Source organism: Rhinichthys klamathensis, unplaced genomic scaffold, assembly GCF_029890125.1.
Source record: "Rhinichthys klamathensis goyatoka isolate OS25496 unplaced genomic scaffold, OSU_Roscu_1.1 h1tg000099l_1, whole genome shotgun sequence".
NCBI classification, from domain to species: Eukaryota; Metazoa; Chordata; class Actinopteri; order Cypriniformes; family Leuciscidae; genus Rhinichthys; species Rhinichthys klamathensis.
In genome coordinates, this window is record NW_026606638.1 from 681231 (window position 1) to 699025 (window position 17795).

Genomic DNA, 17795 nt, shown 5'->3' on the forward strand with positions numbered 1-17795 from the left:
CTTAATGTAGGTAATCAACTGGGAAAGTTTCATGGTGATATCTGCAAGTTAAAAAAATTATCCTATTCACCTGTAGTGTCTCGCCTTAAGAACATCTTATAAAATTTTGATTTTAGCATAGACAAGAGGGAAATGTTTGCTTGAGCTCAACTGTCATTTTTGAGCCACAAGCAGCACTAAACAGAATGATAAAAGTAATGACTGTTTGAACAGGTTTCCCGAACACTCCCCTGTCTGCTATTGATCAGAGAAAAAGATAACCCTTTTCCCAAACACTCCATTGGTTGAGCTAATGTTGGTCAGGATTCTCAAACAAACAGAGCAATGTTTGATTGCGAAACAAATTATTTATCTTTAAAGTAATGAAATTCCTATATTTTTTGAAAACATGTGTCTCATTTACACTTTTCAAAGAAGAATATATATCAGCTGGGTGATATGACTTGAGATTCAGCTAGGCTTCAGCAAAAACAGGCCATAATGTTCCACATAAATCACTCCGAAAGAAAGACCTATAAAAATGCACACATAAAAGGATACAAATTTAACTTGCCTTTCACAAAGAAGTGAAGTATCTCACAAAATCTGCTCTGATAAAGAGAATAGAACTCAGTGTAGTCCATCTGTTTCATTAGTTGGTATAGGGCCCTATGTTTTCTACAGAGCAGAAAATGTGGACAAATTGCAGATTCCAGTCATAATAATGTCTATGATAATAATACATTTATCCCCACCGGGGATAAAAATAATTAAGCAGAGGCAGGGATACTTTGACCAGAAAGGGGGAAATCCCACGCACCCTGCATTTACTCCTCTCTTACACAAATACAGATTCAGGATAATCAAAATGAATAAAAACAGTGAAATGCAAACCTGCAAAAATGAAAAGTAAAATTACAAAAATATACTTTATGTATTTAATCTCACTTTATTAACCAATGTCTTTGCAGCTGACCTTTTGGTTTTTATTAGAGGTAAGAGCGGGCCTGTCCAAATACCCACACTTGCAGTCTTGTCCACTTGAGAGCACGTGCACGCAAAAGGAAGTATGTGTGCAGGACTGTCCCAGGTCTTAAAAACGCTGAAGCTCAGTGCCCTTAAAACAGTAAACCCACACAGTATTCGAGGCTAAGCGTATCCCATCATGCATCATGTTCAGGAACTCATGTGCCCCAAAATCACGAGATTTCAAGGAAAACATTCCACTGCAAGTTAAATGAATTCGATATTACTCATGATTTGGTAGTAAAACATTAAATTTGACCCTGGACCATGCACAACACCAGTCACATGGGTCAATTTTTTTTTAATAAATAAGCTTTCCATTGATGTATGGTATGTTAGGATAGGACAATATTTGGGCGAGATACAACTATTTGAAATCTGGAATCTGAGGATGCAAAAAAAAAAAAATCGAAGCATTGAGAAAATCGCCTTTAAAGTTTTATGTTCGCGATTGTGCTGCATTCACTCACAAAAATAAATGTTTTATATATTTACGGTAGGAAATTTACAAAATATCTTCATGGAACATGATCTTTACTCAATATCCTAATGATTTTTGGCATAAAAGAACAATCGATAATTTTGACCCATACAATGTATTGTTGGCTATTGCCACACATATACCCGTGCAACATGTGACTGGTTTTGTGATCCAGGGTCACAAGTGTTGCACATTTTATTGGTGCAAATATATTTATTTTGTACACCATTTCCAACTGCTTTTTATCACTTAATTAGAAGTAACACAGTTATTAAATTGTGTCATCTGTTACATACAACTGAACAGACATTTAGAAGTTTATTTTAAAAGTACTGAAAATCAAAATGAAGCTCTGTAAACACTTGCATTTCTATCACATCTGTCCCATCAGGTAATCAAATATTCTACACACACTCTGGTAATGGAATTATAATATTCTGATTGTTCCAATCCAATCTGACCTATAATGCTGCCTTAATCATAATCATACACTGTGACTCTATTTTCTTCTGGAAACAAACTTTGTTGCGGTTTCCTGTTACTGTATCTAAAGCTGCTTTAAAAACAATCTGTATTGTAAAAAGCGCTATATAAATAAATGTGACTTGAACACATGGGCAAATTACAGGAAATATGCCATGCAAGTAGACAAATAGTCAAATGCAAAGACCGTGGGTATTTGGACAGGCTTTACATTAACGAAAAATATAACTTTTTTTGTCATTAAAAAACAAACAAGAAAGCCCAGCCCAGATGAGAAAAGTAACACAAAAGTAACGTAACGCACTACTTTTCAAAAAAAGTAACCAAGTAATGCAGTTTGTCACTTTTTTTAAGGGAATAATACAATATCGTAATGCATTACTTTTAAAAGTTACTTTCCCCAACACTGGTAGTACAACACAACGTTTTTCTTTTCTTCTGTTGGGTGGTACACTTATGTTGAAATTTTTTGGCATACAGAACCAAATTAACCCATTACAAATACTTTATCTTGTAAATATTTTCATACTACAATTAAAGACTAAAAATATAAATCTGAGAAAATAGCAGACAACATCAAGATGAAGGCACAAGAGAGCAGAGAACAAGAGATGAGAATACTGGGCCATATCTTCAAAATGCAAAGCCAGACTAAAGCTTCATGTTGTATATCACAAACCTAAGCAAAAGACTCTTCATAAGACAGCTGCAATTGAAATGTAAATTAGAATTAGTCATGGCTATAGAGGGCAACTTAGCTGAGAATAAGAAATTTGGCATCTACTGAATAAATTTGCAATAAATAGACATCACAATATGTTCAGAGACAATGTCTTAGCTACCACTTAGGCCTTTTGTTACAGCTTCAAACTGTTGCAGATTATTGCATGACAATACAATGCAGTAGGCAGAATCATAAGCTTATTAAACACAACATAAAGTGAAGGCAACGTTTACAACATTCAGACTTCATATTGTAAACATTTTGTACAATAGGATGTGAATATTTATCGAAATACTCTCCTTTATACTAATTATATCCTCAACTAAAAGAATGTTATGGAAAGCTAATACTTTTTCAAATATTTAAAAAAAGTAAAAAAAAAAGTAAAAATTCAGTCAGCAATGTAAACACTAAACGGAATGAAAACAAGAGCTACAAGACAGCTTATCCTAAAGCAGAACTAAATCATTAAAACAGAATTGTCTGCCCTGAGGTATCATTGTAGTGATGCCCAAAAGTGAAAAGACAAATGGCTTGACAATCCACATCAAAATATCCATTCTTTCACTCAATGCATAAAAGTCAGAGAAAGTTCTCTGTTGAGACAAAATGTTTAGTTGCTTTCAATACAATGAAGCGCACAAGTAATATCTAGATAATCTCATTATCAAAATGTTTCCTTGAGGTAAAAGTAAACTTCTGCTTTGTTGTAGAGTACTTTACAAAAGCATGTTTCCCATAAAAACAAAACAAAAAACAAGTTTCCTTTCTCTTAGGTGGTACTAAGTGTCCTCATCCCAAAGGCACAGGTGTTTATGGTGTGTGTAGAAGTCAAACCGGTAGCCTTTGCTGCAGCTCTTAATGCCACACTTGTAGGGGTTGGACCCCTGACCCCGGCAGTACTTCAGCTGGCACGGGAACCACTCCAGGTTTAACCTGTAAGTGCAGGCGCAGGGCTGCCATGGGTCTGTAGTGGAGCTGCAGCTCTGCAAGCCACTCACATTCAGACTCTGGGGAAAGACCTCAAATATTGAACCTTCAACCCCTGTAAAGAAAAATGAAATGGGTTTAAAATAAATGAATAAAATTCAACAGAAAAAAAATTGTTTCATGGCACAAAGCAGAAAAATGTTGACTTTATCTAATACAGAGTGGTCATGGTATTTGCAGGTTAAGTGCATAATTATTCATTTGAACCCAAAAACATTTTGAATGTAACAGGGGTACATAATATGAAATATATAAATTGACTGACTGACAGACTGACTAAATAAATACACACACTATTGTTCAAAAGTTTGGGGTCGGTACAAATGCTTTCGAAAGAAGTCTTGAAGCAACCATTATTATAAAATGTCAACCCAATATTATAAAACAAATGCCATTTAAGCTGACTGCAATCATTACACACATGACTGGTAAGCTTCATTAATTAACATTAATGGAACGAATGGCAACAGTTTATTAGGCTGCTCTCCCTTTAAAAACAAATGCAAGGATCTAAAATACTGTTACACATCTGATTTTCTTCTGTTTACATTCACGTAGGACATAACAGACTGTGTGTATATGTGAATACTTCACATGATGTAAATTTTGACATAATTGTGTGTATTAGACCATTCAAGTGCAATAAGCTGTGAAAGAGAACTGGATTGCTGAATTGCTGCTTATTGTGATTAATAATACTTCAATGTGCCAATAACTTTAACTAGAACAGCAAAGTTTAAGAAATGTAACACTTTTTAGAATATCGATTTTTAAAATTTGTTTATCGATGCTAATCGCCAGAAGATAGAATCGCGATTCATATGTGAATCGATTTTTCCCCCACCCATAGTTTACGTTTACGACATAAAAAAATGTGGATGGTGGCCACATGCAACAGCAAAGGCCATTGGAAAGATTGACAAAGCCCCATAAAACGGATTTCTCTCCATTAATTAATTAATTCAAAGACAAACCTTTCTATGAATAAACATGCATATCTTTAGGACATTGTGCGTATTATTACTGTTTTGCATATTGCCATTTGTATTGTATACTGTTTTATGCATGCCTGATAGAACTACTAATTAATGAAACCTCATCTATATCATGCTTGATATCAAAATATCACATTGGTTTACATCACCTCCTCATAGCATGTATTGTATGCTTGTTTTATTAATTCAGAGAATGAAGGGACACAAAACTGCCAGCCCACTCTGATTATCCAAAAGAGACCGCTTCTAAACGAAGGAACTTTTTCCACTTCAAAATAACTCGTTTCTCAGTGGGTCAAGCCAAACTCGAGAGGTGTGACCTCTGTGGAAGTTAAAGTCCCCCTGTAGTCAATAATTTTATCCCTTAAAACTCATCTTTGATCACCAAAATTACATATTTAATCGTTTTTTCTTTAGTATACGTGGATCCATGAATATGCTAATTAGCCCCGCCTCCACTCATGCCAGCTCACGGATTCACTCGGCTAACTTACTGAGGTAAACGCTACACAAAGGTATCGCTCTTTCCAAACGTCGGGAACATAACAGTAATTAATATTATAAGCCTTTTGCTTGACTATTTTATCAAACAGCTAATAATGTGTTGCTAATGTTACACAAACTATGTTCCCATTCGCCATCTCAGTCTGCCTTCTAACAATCATCAGAAACGCTTTGAACAACTCCGAACGCCAGTGGAGAAAGGCATATAGTTCATCATAACTTCGTAATAAACATCATACACTCGCTATATTGCTAAATCTACCCGATTTGTCCAACGCATTCTCATCCTTTGGCGTCATATAGGTGACGCCATATGACATTTCGTTGAAATCTTACGCACATGGCATCCTTTAGCGTCAATATAACACGCACTGTTATGGGTAGGTTTAGGTCTGGGGTAGGGTACGGTTATGACGCCTTGGGTTCTGCGTCTCATATTGATGCTAAAGGATGCCATGTGCGTAAGATTTCAACGAAATGTCCAAAGCGTCAAATGTATGACGCCAAAGGATGAGAACGGGCTGGATTTTTCATATCAACAAAAAAATATATACCAGGTTAACTTGGCATCTCTCGAGACTCCCCTGCTAGTTCGTTGTTAATTATATGCTAAAGCTCGCCAGGACGTTGACGTGATGGGTTACAAGGTAGTTTGTGACGTCAGTAACACCACCGATTTCAAACCGCGTTTTTGAGACTTGTCTTTTTTTTTTTTTAATGCAGTTTCAGTTTTGTGCACATGGTTTGTCTCAAAGCACATTAAAAACACTACATAGACATATAACAACATAAAAAAAAAAAATTTCACCACAGGGGGACTTTAAAGGGCACTATCTCAGTGAAATCACCAAAATTGGTCATCTTTGGACAGCCCGAAATTGTACAATGTGTACCAGGCATTAAACCTGGAAGAACCTGTTGCAGCATCACCACTTTCTTCTGAGACTGCATATTCGGACGTTCGTTCAACGGCTAAGGGATTGTGCAAGTATCGTACATTTAAACTAACTAAACAGAGATTTAGTATAAGCTCATATAACCCTTTTTTACCAAGGTGCTGATGGTTCTGTTCAGGTGGTTAACTAACTCTGACGTTTCCAAAGCCTCATTTCCCTGTTCCTGTTTCCTTCATTCATTTTCACTCTCCATGTACCCATGTATGCGTGAGCTCGGAGTTTGGCCCGAACCCAGAGTACTCCCCCCTATGTAAGTGTTTAGGACTGGAAGTGTGGAGAAGGGACAGTGGAGGGATGCTGCTAAACTATCAATGGAGTGAGGTGAGATTGCTGAATCTATATACACCTCTTATCATTGATTGCTGAGTGCACTCCACTCGTGTTAATTAACTGAACGTGCTCCTCCCAAACTTTGTTAATAAAACATCATATGTTTAGACTAGTTATGTGTTTGTTATTTAGTTAAATAAAACTTTTGTGCACATTCATTGGAGTCTTGAATTCTGTGGTCACTGCTTGCAAAACAAAGTCCCCCTAATGATGCGATTACAGCTACATGCTCTTGACACAGTTTATGAGAATGACCCAGTTATTGCTGAAAATTCAGGGGCTTAAAACATACATTTACAGAACTGCATCAACTTGTGTAAGAACACACAGTGGCAACCCTCTCATCTAACCTTTGTCCAGCCAGTGTTTGACATCTTGCTGCCGTGTGTACACAAGGTCCCGTGCATCCCCGCAGACATTATGTATGTGAGTACTGAGGTGCCAGGAGCGACTCATGTTGAGCACCGCGTTCATAGTGAACTGTTCCACACCACGTCTCTCCTCCGCACTCCGCACCAAATGAGGGTTTTTCTGTTGAGTTCAAACAACAATCATAAGAACAGTCATACGGTTAATACTTTGATAATAATACACAATACCTAAGAGTACTAACAATACACCATCAATGGTTCAATACTTGTGTAGCTTGTGGCTTTACTTTAAAATGAATGTGTATGCCTGCGCAATGCCTTGTCCCAAGACTTTTTCATTTTTGGGGGGTAAACTGTCCCTTTAAGCCTGGACCTAAGTTAGCCTAAGCTGGTCTTTTCAGCAAGGTGCCACAGATGGTGCTTTATTTATCTTTTAAATTTGGACCTGTCTGAGTTTAGCCATGGCTTCACTGGGGATGAGCTCTCCATGGTCCAAATGTGAGATGAAGCAGAGGGCCTGGTACTGTGATTGGCCCTTCTCTGGCTCCCCAAGCACCAGGGCATGAAAGATCTTCACACGCTATTAGAAAAAAACAAAAAAGAAAATGTGAGCATAGACACAGTCACAAGATAAACCTACATTTTAAAGGAATAGTTCACTTCAAAATTAAAATTCTGTCATCTATTACTCACCCTCAAGTTGTTTCAACCCTGTATGAAGTTCTTCTGCGGAACACAAAAGAAGATATTTTGGAGAATGTTGGTAACCAGACAGTTGATGTACTTGTAATCCATTGACTTCCATAGTAGGAAAAAAATACAATGGAAGTCAATGGCATTCATCAACTGTTTGGTTACCGACATTCTTCAAAATATCTTCTTTTGTGTTCCGCAGAAGAAATTCAAACAGGTTTGGAACAACTTGAGGGTGAGCAAATGATGACAGAATGTACATTTTGAAGTGAACTAATCATTTAACAATGAATTAGGGGGATATTATTATCATGATGTTTTTCCTATGAAACTCTAGGACATGCAAATTAGAAGAACAGGGAGGCATACATATACAGACAAACATTATTGTCTAGTAAAAATATATAATCCTTACACAATATTAATTTACTTGGGATCCAATGTAAGATAAGAATATATGTTAACGTTAGTTGATTTTCTTTTAAAAGTATAAACCTCTAACATGTTGCAGTGCTGACATACAGTCTTCCACTAAAGGCCAGTTCACACCAAGGACAATAACTATAACGATAACGATAAAGACATAGTTCTAAAAATTGTTCTAAATATGAAAGAATAGTAGAGTTCACACAACAACTACAATGATAGTGGCACAGATAAGCGATAACATTGGAAGCACTTTTTTAGAGCCATTTTTTCCCAGCTTATGAGCGATAAAAACATTGACAGCCAATCAGAATCCGTCCTGCTTTAAATAGCTCGAGCATTAAAAACGGCTGGATAAACAGAATGACATCATCTGCTGGTGTGGATGCTGATAAAGTTATCATTATAGTTAATGTTCGTGGTGTGTGAATGGGCCTTAACACTGGTAACCTTTGTAAATACTGAGAAAAACAGGCTGGGGAAAACTTAATTGCAGTTTATAATGTGTATATATATATATATATATATATATATATGCTCAACGGCCACTTTATTAGGTACACTTGTTCAAATGCTTGTTAATGCAAACACCTAATTAGCCAATCACATGGCAGCAACTCTATGCATTTAGGCATGTAGACATGTAGACATGGTCAAGACGCTCTGCTGAAGTTCAAACTAAACATCAGTATGAAGAAAAAAGCTGATTTAAGGGACTTTGATCTTGGCATGGTTGTTGGTGCCAGTATTTGAGTGTTTCCGAAACTGCTTATTTACTGGGAATTTCATTTTTCAAAATATCCAGTGAGCGGCAGTTCTGAGGGCGAAAATGCCTTGTTGATGCCAGAGGAAAATGGCCAGACTAGTTCGAACTGAGGCAACAGTAACTCAAATAACCCCTCATTACCGTCTGCAGAAGAGCATCTCTGAACGCACAACTTATCAAACCTTGAAGAAGATGGGCTACAGCAGCATAAGACACACTGGTGCCAGTCCTGTCAGATAAGAGGGTACTATTTACACAGGCTCACCAAAATTGGACAATAGAAAGTTTGAAAAATATTGCATGGTCTGATGAGTCGATTTCTGCTGCGACAATAGCCGCTTTCCGACCAAGTAGTTACAGGAACTTAGTTATAGGAACTGTCCACTTCTAAACAGTTCTAAGAACTACTCTCCCCCAAACTCGGTTCCCTTATCGAGTCGGTCTCTCGACATTACGTATGGGGAAATCCATTTCTCCTCAAATTATGAAGTCTGATTTGAATAACTCTTTTGCTTGCAAATAGCCAATGGCGATCCCGCCATCACCTGATTGGCTGACACTCCTCAATATAGGTGACGGCGGGTGCCAAAAACCTCAGAATCTTTTTTCTTCACTCGAGTCTGTTTCACCGTTGATGTACACATTCAGAGCGGAATATAGTAAGGAGTTTCCCCTCTCGCGTTCCGGTGGATTATATTAATATGTCTCTTTGCCGCATGTGTGGTGGACCCATCGATTTCCCGGACGCACACGAGAACTGTGTGCTGTGCCTGGGCCGGGCCCACGCGGAGGCGGCGCTCGAGGGATTGGGATGTCGTGCCTGTGAGGAGCTTCCCATCAAGATCCTTCGTGCAAGGCTGGCAGTTACACGTAATGACGGCCTTGTGTCTCCTGCCTCTCCCCAGTCTGCCGCCGTCGAGCCGCGGACCGGGAGACGGCAGAGAACCCCATCCGTGGATTCTGTCGAGGCTCTGACGTCGGCCCAACACCCACGCCATCCTCAAGCGGCAGAGCCCCTAACTTACTCTGAGGCCTGTTACCGCCCTCCTAAGGAAGCGCGGGAAATAGTCTTATTTGGATATGACGATGACGACGCCATGTCTACCAGTGCCTCCGACCCAGGAGCGTGGTCCGAGTCCCCATCTGAAGGCGCCCCCGCCTCTTTGGATGCGGAGCTTATGGCCATCCTCACTGAGACTGTGGCGGATATGGAGCTGGAGTGGACAGCGCCCAAGGAGCTACCGTCTAAGAGATGGATGGTTCCTTCCTCGGCGCGGGCCGTCAGGCTGAAGCCCCGCGGAGACCCGCCCCCTTTTTCCCGCCCCCTTTTTACGAGGAGCTCACCAGATCATGGCGCTCCCCTTACTCAGCCCGAGCCCATGCACAAGGTACCCAGCTGCTGACTTCAGTGGAAGGGGCGGAGAAATTGGGGTACGCGCGATTGCCTCCCGTCGAGGATGCCATCGCGGCTCATCTAGCGTCTTCTCCCGGCTGGAAGACCGCCCAACTGCCTTCCAGGCCATGTCGCGCTACTGCCCACATGGCTGAGAAAGCGTACACTTCAGCTGGACAGGATGGGCGGGGATGCGCGATGCAGATAAAAGGCAGTTCCTGGACGCACCAGTAAGCCCTACGGGCCTTTTCGGTGTCGCGGTGGAGTCGTTATCCGACAAGTACGCCGAGACCGTCAAGCAATCCAGGATGATGCCTCATCTACTGCCGAAACGGTCTCAAGCCCCCCCTGCAGCGAGATCCAGATCTTCTTCTGCGCAGTATGTCCCCGGCGGGACATACCAGACGCGCGTCCCCGAGCGCGGCGGAGCGCCGCGAGCCAGAGCCTCCCTTCCGCCAGAGGCAGTTCAGGAAGCCCCGCTTTGGTGCGAAACCGGCCTCTAGCAGTCAAGGGCGCCCGGCGGGCAAAAAGGAGCAGCGTTCCTGATGTGAGTGTCGGGGAGGAGAGAGCGCGGGACGTGTTCGTCGGACCCGCTGCGAAGAGGGCGTGTTCCCACCCAGAGTTCGACGTGAATGTTTTGATTTTGAAACCGCTGTGTTCCGTTTCAATAAACAAAGTGCATTACATGTCTCAGCAAAAGAGCTTTCTTCCTCCCTACACTATTACCCGCGTCATAGGCGAGACCTCTCCCCCGGGAGACGTTTCGCAGAGCGGAAGCTCGGGGAAACCCGAGAAGGTGGCTATTTATGTCCCCGTGCGAAAGACCGCGGACGAGTCACCTCATGTAGCGGTCAATGCTTCCTCGGTGGCTGGCGTTCGGGTTGGCCCTGGCCCCCCGTGTTTTTACAATGTGCATGAATGCAGCGCTTGCTCTCCTGAAGCTCAGTGGAATGCGCATTCTGAACTATCTCGACGACTGGTTGGTCATCGCGCAGGTGGAGAGTGTCCTCGAGGAACACAAACACAGACTCCTCGCCCACCTGACAGGTCTGGGGCTGTCTGTGAACATGCAGAAGAGCGCGCTTCAACCGTGCCAGTCCATCACCTTCCTCGGTATGGTGCTGGACTCACGCGCTATGATCACAAAGCTGTCAGAGTCGAGAATCCAGTCAATTCAGGGTACATTAGCCCTATTCATTCAAGGCAGAGCCATCCCCTTGAAAACGTTTCAGAGGCTACTCGGTCTGATGGCAGCTGCAGCCTCCGTCTGCAGACTGGGCTTGTTGCACATGAGACCGCTTCAGCACTGGTTACAGAGACGAGTACAGTCGCGGGCGTGGGAAGCGGGAACGGAACACCTTATAACGCGTTCGTGTCTGGAGACTCTAGCGCCTTGGTTCGACACGACCATGTTCGAGCAGGGGGCTGCTTTGGGCAGAGTGGTCAGACGCGTAGTGGTCACTACGGATGGGTCACTGTCAGGCTGGGGAGCCCTCTGCGATGGCAGACCGGCATTCGGTACGTGGACAGGAGACCAGACGCGCTGGCATATAAACTGCTTGGAGATGGAAGCGGTTCGTCTAGCGCTGCAGGTTTTCCTCCCGTTTGTGAAAGACCGTCATGTTCTCATCAGGACGGACAACACAGCGGTGGTGGCGTACATAAATCGCCAGGGAGGTTTACGTTCGCGATCCCTTCAGGGGCTAGCGAGACGGTTGTTATTATGGACAGACAGAGTACTACAGTCGATTCGAGCAGCGCATGTGCCGGGCAGTTTGAATTACGGCGCGGACATGCTGTCCAGGGATGGCATTGTGCACGGGGAGTGGAGGCTTCATCCGCAGATGGTAAACATGATCTGGAATCTGTTTGGCAAAGCGGAGATCGACCTCTTTGCATCACAGGAGAACGCCCACTGCCCACTGTACTTTGCATTGACGACAGCCACTCTAGAGGGAGACGCACTGTCGAGCCGCTGGCCGAAGGGTCGGAAGTATGCTTTTCCTCCGATCAAACTAATGCCGCTGGTGCTGCAAAAGATCAGGGAGGAGAGATGTGCGTTGGTTCTGGTAGCGCCCAAATGGCCCAACCAGCCGTGGTTCCCGGAGCTAGTGAACATGGCGCGTTTTCCCCCGTGGCGGATACCGCCGAGAAGAGACCTCCTATCTCAGGCGAAGGGCACGATATGGCACCCCAACCCGGAGCTGTGGGACCTGCATGTGTGGCAGATCAGCGCGGAGTATCACAGAGAGTGCTGCAGACAATAGCAGAGGCTAGAGCCCCTTCGACGAGGCGCTTATACGCTCTGAAGTGGAAAGTATTCGCTAACTGGTGTGTTGACAAAAAGGAGGACCCCAGGAATTGCGATATTTCCATTATTTTGACCTTCCTACAGGAACGTCTGGATGTTGGCAGTTCGCCATCTACACTGAAAGTTTACGTAGCCGCTATTGCTGCTTTTCGTGATGTGTTGGATGGCCATTCAGTGGGGAAACACCCTTTGATAACGAGTTTCCTCCGGGGAGCGAGGCGGCTTCATCCCCCCCCCCCCCCCTTCGTCAGATGCCGGTCTGGGACCTGTCGTTAGTGCTTACTGCGCTGTCTGACCCACCTTTCGAACCAGCTGAGTCTAGCGACATTAAAGTACTCTCGTTCAAGACGGCGTTTCTGCTCGTGCTAGCCTGCGGGAAACGGGTGGGGGACTTGCATGCCCTGTCAGTAAACAATGCATGTATGCAGTTTGGACCGGACGATTGCATGGTCAGACTTTTGCCTAAGCGCGGATATTCGCCTAAAGTGCTCTCAACACCGTTTAGAGCCCAGGTGGTTACAATTCCAGCATTTTGCCCCGATGAGGACAGTGTCCCAGTGTCTCAGAAGCACGCTTTGTGCCCCGTGCGTGCCCTGCGTGCTTATGTGAACAGAACTAGTCATTTTCGAACTTCAGAGCAGCTCTTCGTCTGCTACGCGGGTGCCAAGAAAGGTGGCGCGCTGTCGAAACAGAGGCTATCACACTGGATAGTGGAGGCTGTGCGACTGGCTTATGCTTCTCGGGGAGCCGTTTGCCTTATAGGGGTGCACGCCCACTCCACTAGGAGTTTGGCGTCATCATGGGCATGGGCGAAAGGGATGTCTATTCAGGACATTTGTCTTGCGGCAGGCTGGTCGTCTCGTAATACGTTTGCGAGATTCTACAACTTGAATATTCCTTCATTCGCACCACATGTACTGTCAGTGTAGGGAGAGGGAGCTGAGCTGTCATTGGACTAGACTGCAGACACGCCCCGGCTGGCGTGCGCTCTAGCTGCGGTTTCGACCAAGTCTTGCAGACAGTGCAAGTTATTAGCAATAGCTATCATGCTCACTATATTTGTGTCCCTTTTTTTATGCCCGCATTCATAAGCCGGCAGTGTACTCCTAAGCACCAATCACATTGCTGCAATCCCCATTCACTTCAGTTCAGCGTTGCTTAACTATATGGGAGGGGCTACGTTGATGCGGGTGCCGACTTGGCTCTGTGCTAATAGGTGTTTCAACCAGGTCCGGTGCCTGATCCCGAGCTGTGTGAGGTAAGGACTAGTGCTCTGCTACTTAAGCTCGTTGTGAGCTGGGCAGACTTTTCCCACGCGGCGGGGGTTTTATTGTTCCCCATACGTAATGTCGAGAGACCGACTCGATAAGGGAACGTCTCTGGTTACTCACGTAACCGTAGTTCCCTGAGAGGAGGGAACGAGACATTACGTAACCTGCCGTGTGGGAAAGACTTAGTCTCTTTACTCTCGTTCAGCTAAGATTCTGAGGTTTTTGGCGCCCGCCGTCACCTATATTGAGGAGTGTCAGCCAATCAGGTGATGGCGGGATCGCCATTGGCTATTTGCAAGCAAAAGAGTTATTCAAATCAGACTTCATAATTCGAGGAGAAATGGATTTCCCCATACGTAATGTCTTGTTCCCTCCTCTCAGGGAACTACGGTTACGTGAGTAACCAGAGACGTTTTGCTGTTTGCGTTCGCACTGGCCAAGTGGCCATAGTAGGAGGGGTAAGGGAGTGACGCAAGCACGGCGGCGGCGGCGCCACATACAACAACAAACCAGCATGGAGGAGGCTATCGGAATGTTACTGTTCTGCCTTGCCGGGACCTTAATAACGGAGTACGAACGGCGGCGTTTAAAGATCTTGAGTTCTGTACAGAGAAACACAGAAGACGAAGGCTCCAGCGTAATATGATCTTAAGTAATATGATGGAAGAAGATAGAAGAGCAGAGCGCAGGAGGCAAACAAAACGGCGGGTAAGTTTAGCAAGCATTAGCAATTAGCTGGTTGAATGCGTTATGTTTGTCTTAAGTTATGAGTTAGCATAGCCTACATAGGCGAATTGCAACAGACAGTGATAAGTTGAACCAATCAACGTAGACCTAGGGAAAGGGAACTAAAAAAGTCCTCGCTCTAGACTAGGTACTGAAAGAGTTATAGGAACTACGGTCTGAGGAACTAAAAAATCCCCAACTTAGTCCGGTCGGAACACGCGAAAAAAAGGGTTATAGGAACGTTAGGTTCTAGGAACTGCAAAAGTCCCTCCGGTCGGAAAGCGGCTATTCAGATGGTGGGGTCTGAATCTGGTGTAAACAACATGAAAGCATGGATACATCCTGCCTTGTATCAACAACTTCAGGCTGCTGGTGGTGGTGTGATGTTATGAGTATATATTCTAAGCACACTTTGGTCCCCTTAGTACCAATTGAGTATTGTTTATATGCCACAGCCAACCTGAGTATTGTTGCTGACCATGTCCATCTTCTGATGGCTACTTCCAGAAGGATAACCAGTAAGTGATATACTATACAGAAAATCTCAATTTTCTAATCTTTATTTCATAGCAAAATGTAACTATATTATTGCTCAGCTCTTTATATACAAGTATGTCCAACTTTATCCACATATATCCTCAGTATAGATCTGCATTTATCCTCAACTTCTTGATTGCTTGTATTGCTGGCTGCTAAATGTAATCAACCAGCTCTAACCTGCTAAATGTGACTATAAGGAAAGATGTAAGATATTAAAAACATTAATATCTTGATTTTCAGTAAAGCTGCTTTGAAATAATGTGTATTGTAAAAAGTGATATATAATATAGAATAATATTTTGTGACATTCACATTAATTTTTAGCTTTAAAGCTGTTTAAATCATTTTCTTTTAAAAAGATTTTAGGGTTTATGGTGTTGTTATAAAAATGGATATAACTTATCTTGTGGCTACAATATTGAAACGGTATTTTAATGTTTACAAATTGGCCCCATTGTAAGTGCTTCACTGTAACCTTGTTGTGTTTATTAATTTAGAAAAAGACGAAGTGAAACTAATTTTGTAATAATCACCATTTTGCCTTTGCAAATGCATCCGTATCATTAACTTTCATACCCAGGTAATTAGTGTAATTAATTAATGTACCAAAAAGGATCAATTAATTGATTTATAATGTTTTATAATATATAAATATGGAGTCTATGAATGATGTTCCCTGCTCTGTGTTTCTTTGGCTGCTTTGCATAATGCCTGATGTTTCCCCATACAGCCCACAGCATGAATTTGGCTGCAAGACGTTCTGGCAAATGACAGCTTGATATCCTCCTATTTTCCCCGGAGGAAAAAAATTAAATAGGAAAAAATTTCATCCTGAAAAGTCTCTACATTTAATTAAGTATGTCTAGTGGGAAAAAATGCTGTCTCTTAGAGTGATGAAAGTCTAACAACTGTTTATATTTGGCTAAAATATAATCCTGAAAATTATTTGCATCAACACAAACAGACACATCTGTTAGAGAGTTCAATATCTGACACTGCCACTTTAAAGTTCTTTCAAACGTTTAAAATAACATTCATAAAGAGCTAATTACACGTGTCTGATTCATAAAAGTAATATGATCTGATCACACTATGTAAAAAAGTAAAAGCATTTCAGATGCTTTTACTAAGCTCAGTTATTTAACCAAATCAAACCAAATGATTCAAGCAGTGCTATCGAATCACAAATTATGTTTTATTAACAAATTTTGGTAGAAGCACGTTCAGAACCCAATCATTATGACTTTATAAGATGACAAGTGTTATCTCTTATTATATAGGTATGTTAGAAAGGGTAGTTTATGCCTGTGACACGTTTATGTGTCTGTCTCTGTTAAACAGAGAATGTTTTATTAGTTACAGTATTTTTTTAAATGTTTATATTATGTATTATCTCAGGACAGTGCAATACTCCTAGGTAATCATCTTTATTGTGTTTGTTTGTTGTAGGTTTATACTGTTCTTCGTTTACTGTACCTTCTCAAAGTCTATTTGTGTATAGTTTTGTTAGTTCTTCTTTTATGTTAACTGTTAACTAATTTTGACTCAATGAGCTTTGCTACCAAAATTCCTATGTACTTGTACTAGCTGTATGGTACAAAATAAAAAGTACCAAAAAAACTCAACTTGTGGTAGGCTACCATGGTGCAGTGTTGTTATCAGATGTTACCATGGGACTTACAGTCCCATGATAGAGAATGATGCTATAAAGATTTTACCCTGATTTTAGAAATTAGTTTACCCTGATACTAAACCAAACAAACAAACAAACAAACAAAAATTTCACTTACGAAAACTACCAAAAAGTATCATGGTACCACTATGTTGTTTAGAATGTATGATGGTATTTGGAAATACCTTGGTCCTTGCATGGAACAGGCACCAGATAGGATAGTAATACCATGGTACTCTAATATAACATGACAGTGAAATACATATACCATGGTTGGTGTTTACTCCAAGGTGCTTCCAAGAAGCATACAATAGTGCACCCAAAAAACACATAGGCCTAATTGTTACACTCTCTTGACTTCATGTTTTCTTTCCAGACAGTGATCCCATCCACTGGTATTTAAAAGTGCATTATTTTCAGTTATACAGCTGTGGTTGAATTCTATTTAGTTGTATTTATACTCACGCGCTTGAAATCAGACAGGAATGTGATGAGAGTCCCGTCTGCCTGCTTGAACTCCACTGTTATAATGTCCTTCTTACTATCCGCCTCTAACAGCTCCTCCGTTATTTGACCATCGTTGAGACGAACAAGCACCGTCAACTGTGAGCAAACACTTACCGAAAATACCAGAGTAAACACGACAAACGCTATCTGGACTGAAGCCGGTAGAGTCACTCTCGCGTTCATTACAAAACAAAGCACCAAGGATGCAAACTCATTTAACACAACAATGGGACATAGCGTCAAAGTAAATTACTTTAAACAAAACTGTGGACAGCGAATGCAAACTACTGTTTAAGAGAGAGGTAATGTCCGTTAATAAAATAAGCGAGTTGGTAAACTAACGTTAGGCTACAGGCTTTCTGCAGCTCGATGATGATCGCGAACTATTTGCGCTTCTATCAAAAATTGAATTTTTCCTATTTCTTTTGCCTATATTCGGAAAACACAATTAATTATACACGAAAAGTTTTCTTCTAGAAATTCTTCACTGCGTATAGTTTTTTTTTTTTTTTTGTAACTCTAAAAGCTCCTGTATTCCCCGTCACTTCCTCTGAACTTCAGTAATTTGGCTGAAGGCGCCTCGGGCTCCCAACACTGCATGGGGCCACTTCTTAAAGACACAGCCTCAGATTTCAAGACTTAAAACCTCTT

At 42.0% G+C, this 17795-nt stretch overlaps 1 protein-coding gene across 2 annotated transcripts; it reads right to left on the bottom strand.

Annotated features, from left to right (window-relative positions):
- Positions 1-3092: 3092 nt before the first annotated feature.
- On the bottom strand, positions 3093-17505 carry oafb (OAF homolog b (Drosophila)). 2 transcript variants are annotated; one of them, XM_056252916.1, is made up of 4 exons: positions 17103-17502; positions 7285-7419; positions 6819-6999; positions 3093-3738 (listed from the first exon to the last, which is right to left on the bottom strand). In XM_056252916.1, the coding sequence occupies exons 1-4, from the start codon at positions 17325-17327 to the stop codon at positions 3476-3478; spliced, it is 804 nt and encodes a 267-aa protein (XP_056108891.1). In that variant the 5' UTR covers positions 17328-17502; the 3' UTR covers positions 3093-3475. The 2 variants fall into 2 exon arrangements, with proteins under 2 accessions (XP_056108891.1, XP_056108892.1); XM_056252917.1 differs by lacking the exon at positions 7285-7419 and having other exon boundaries at positions 17103-17505.
- Between the last annotated feature and the right edge of the window lie 290 nt (positions 17506-17795).

Excerpts from the sequence above, each read along its gene's own strand:
- oafb (XM_056252916.1), bottom strand. The coding sequence starts at position 17,327 with ATGAACGCGAGAGTGACTCTACCGGCTTCAGTCCAGATAGCGTTTGTC. Across the intron at positions 7,420-17,102 it reads TCCTGTCTGATTTCAAGCGC|CGTGTGAAGATCTTTCATGC; the intron begins GTGAGTATAAAT and ends TTTTTCTAATAG. Across the intron at positions 3,739-6,818 it reads CAAACACTGGCTGGACAAAG|GGGTTGAAGGTTCAATATTT; the intron begins GTTAGATGAGAG and ends TTTTCTTTACAG.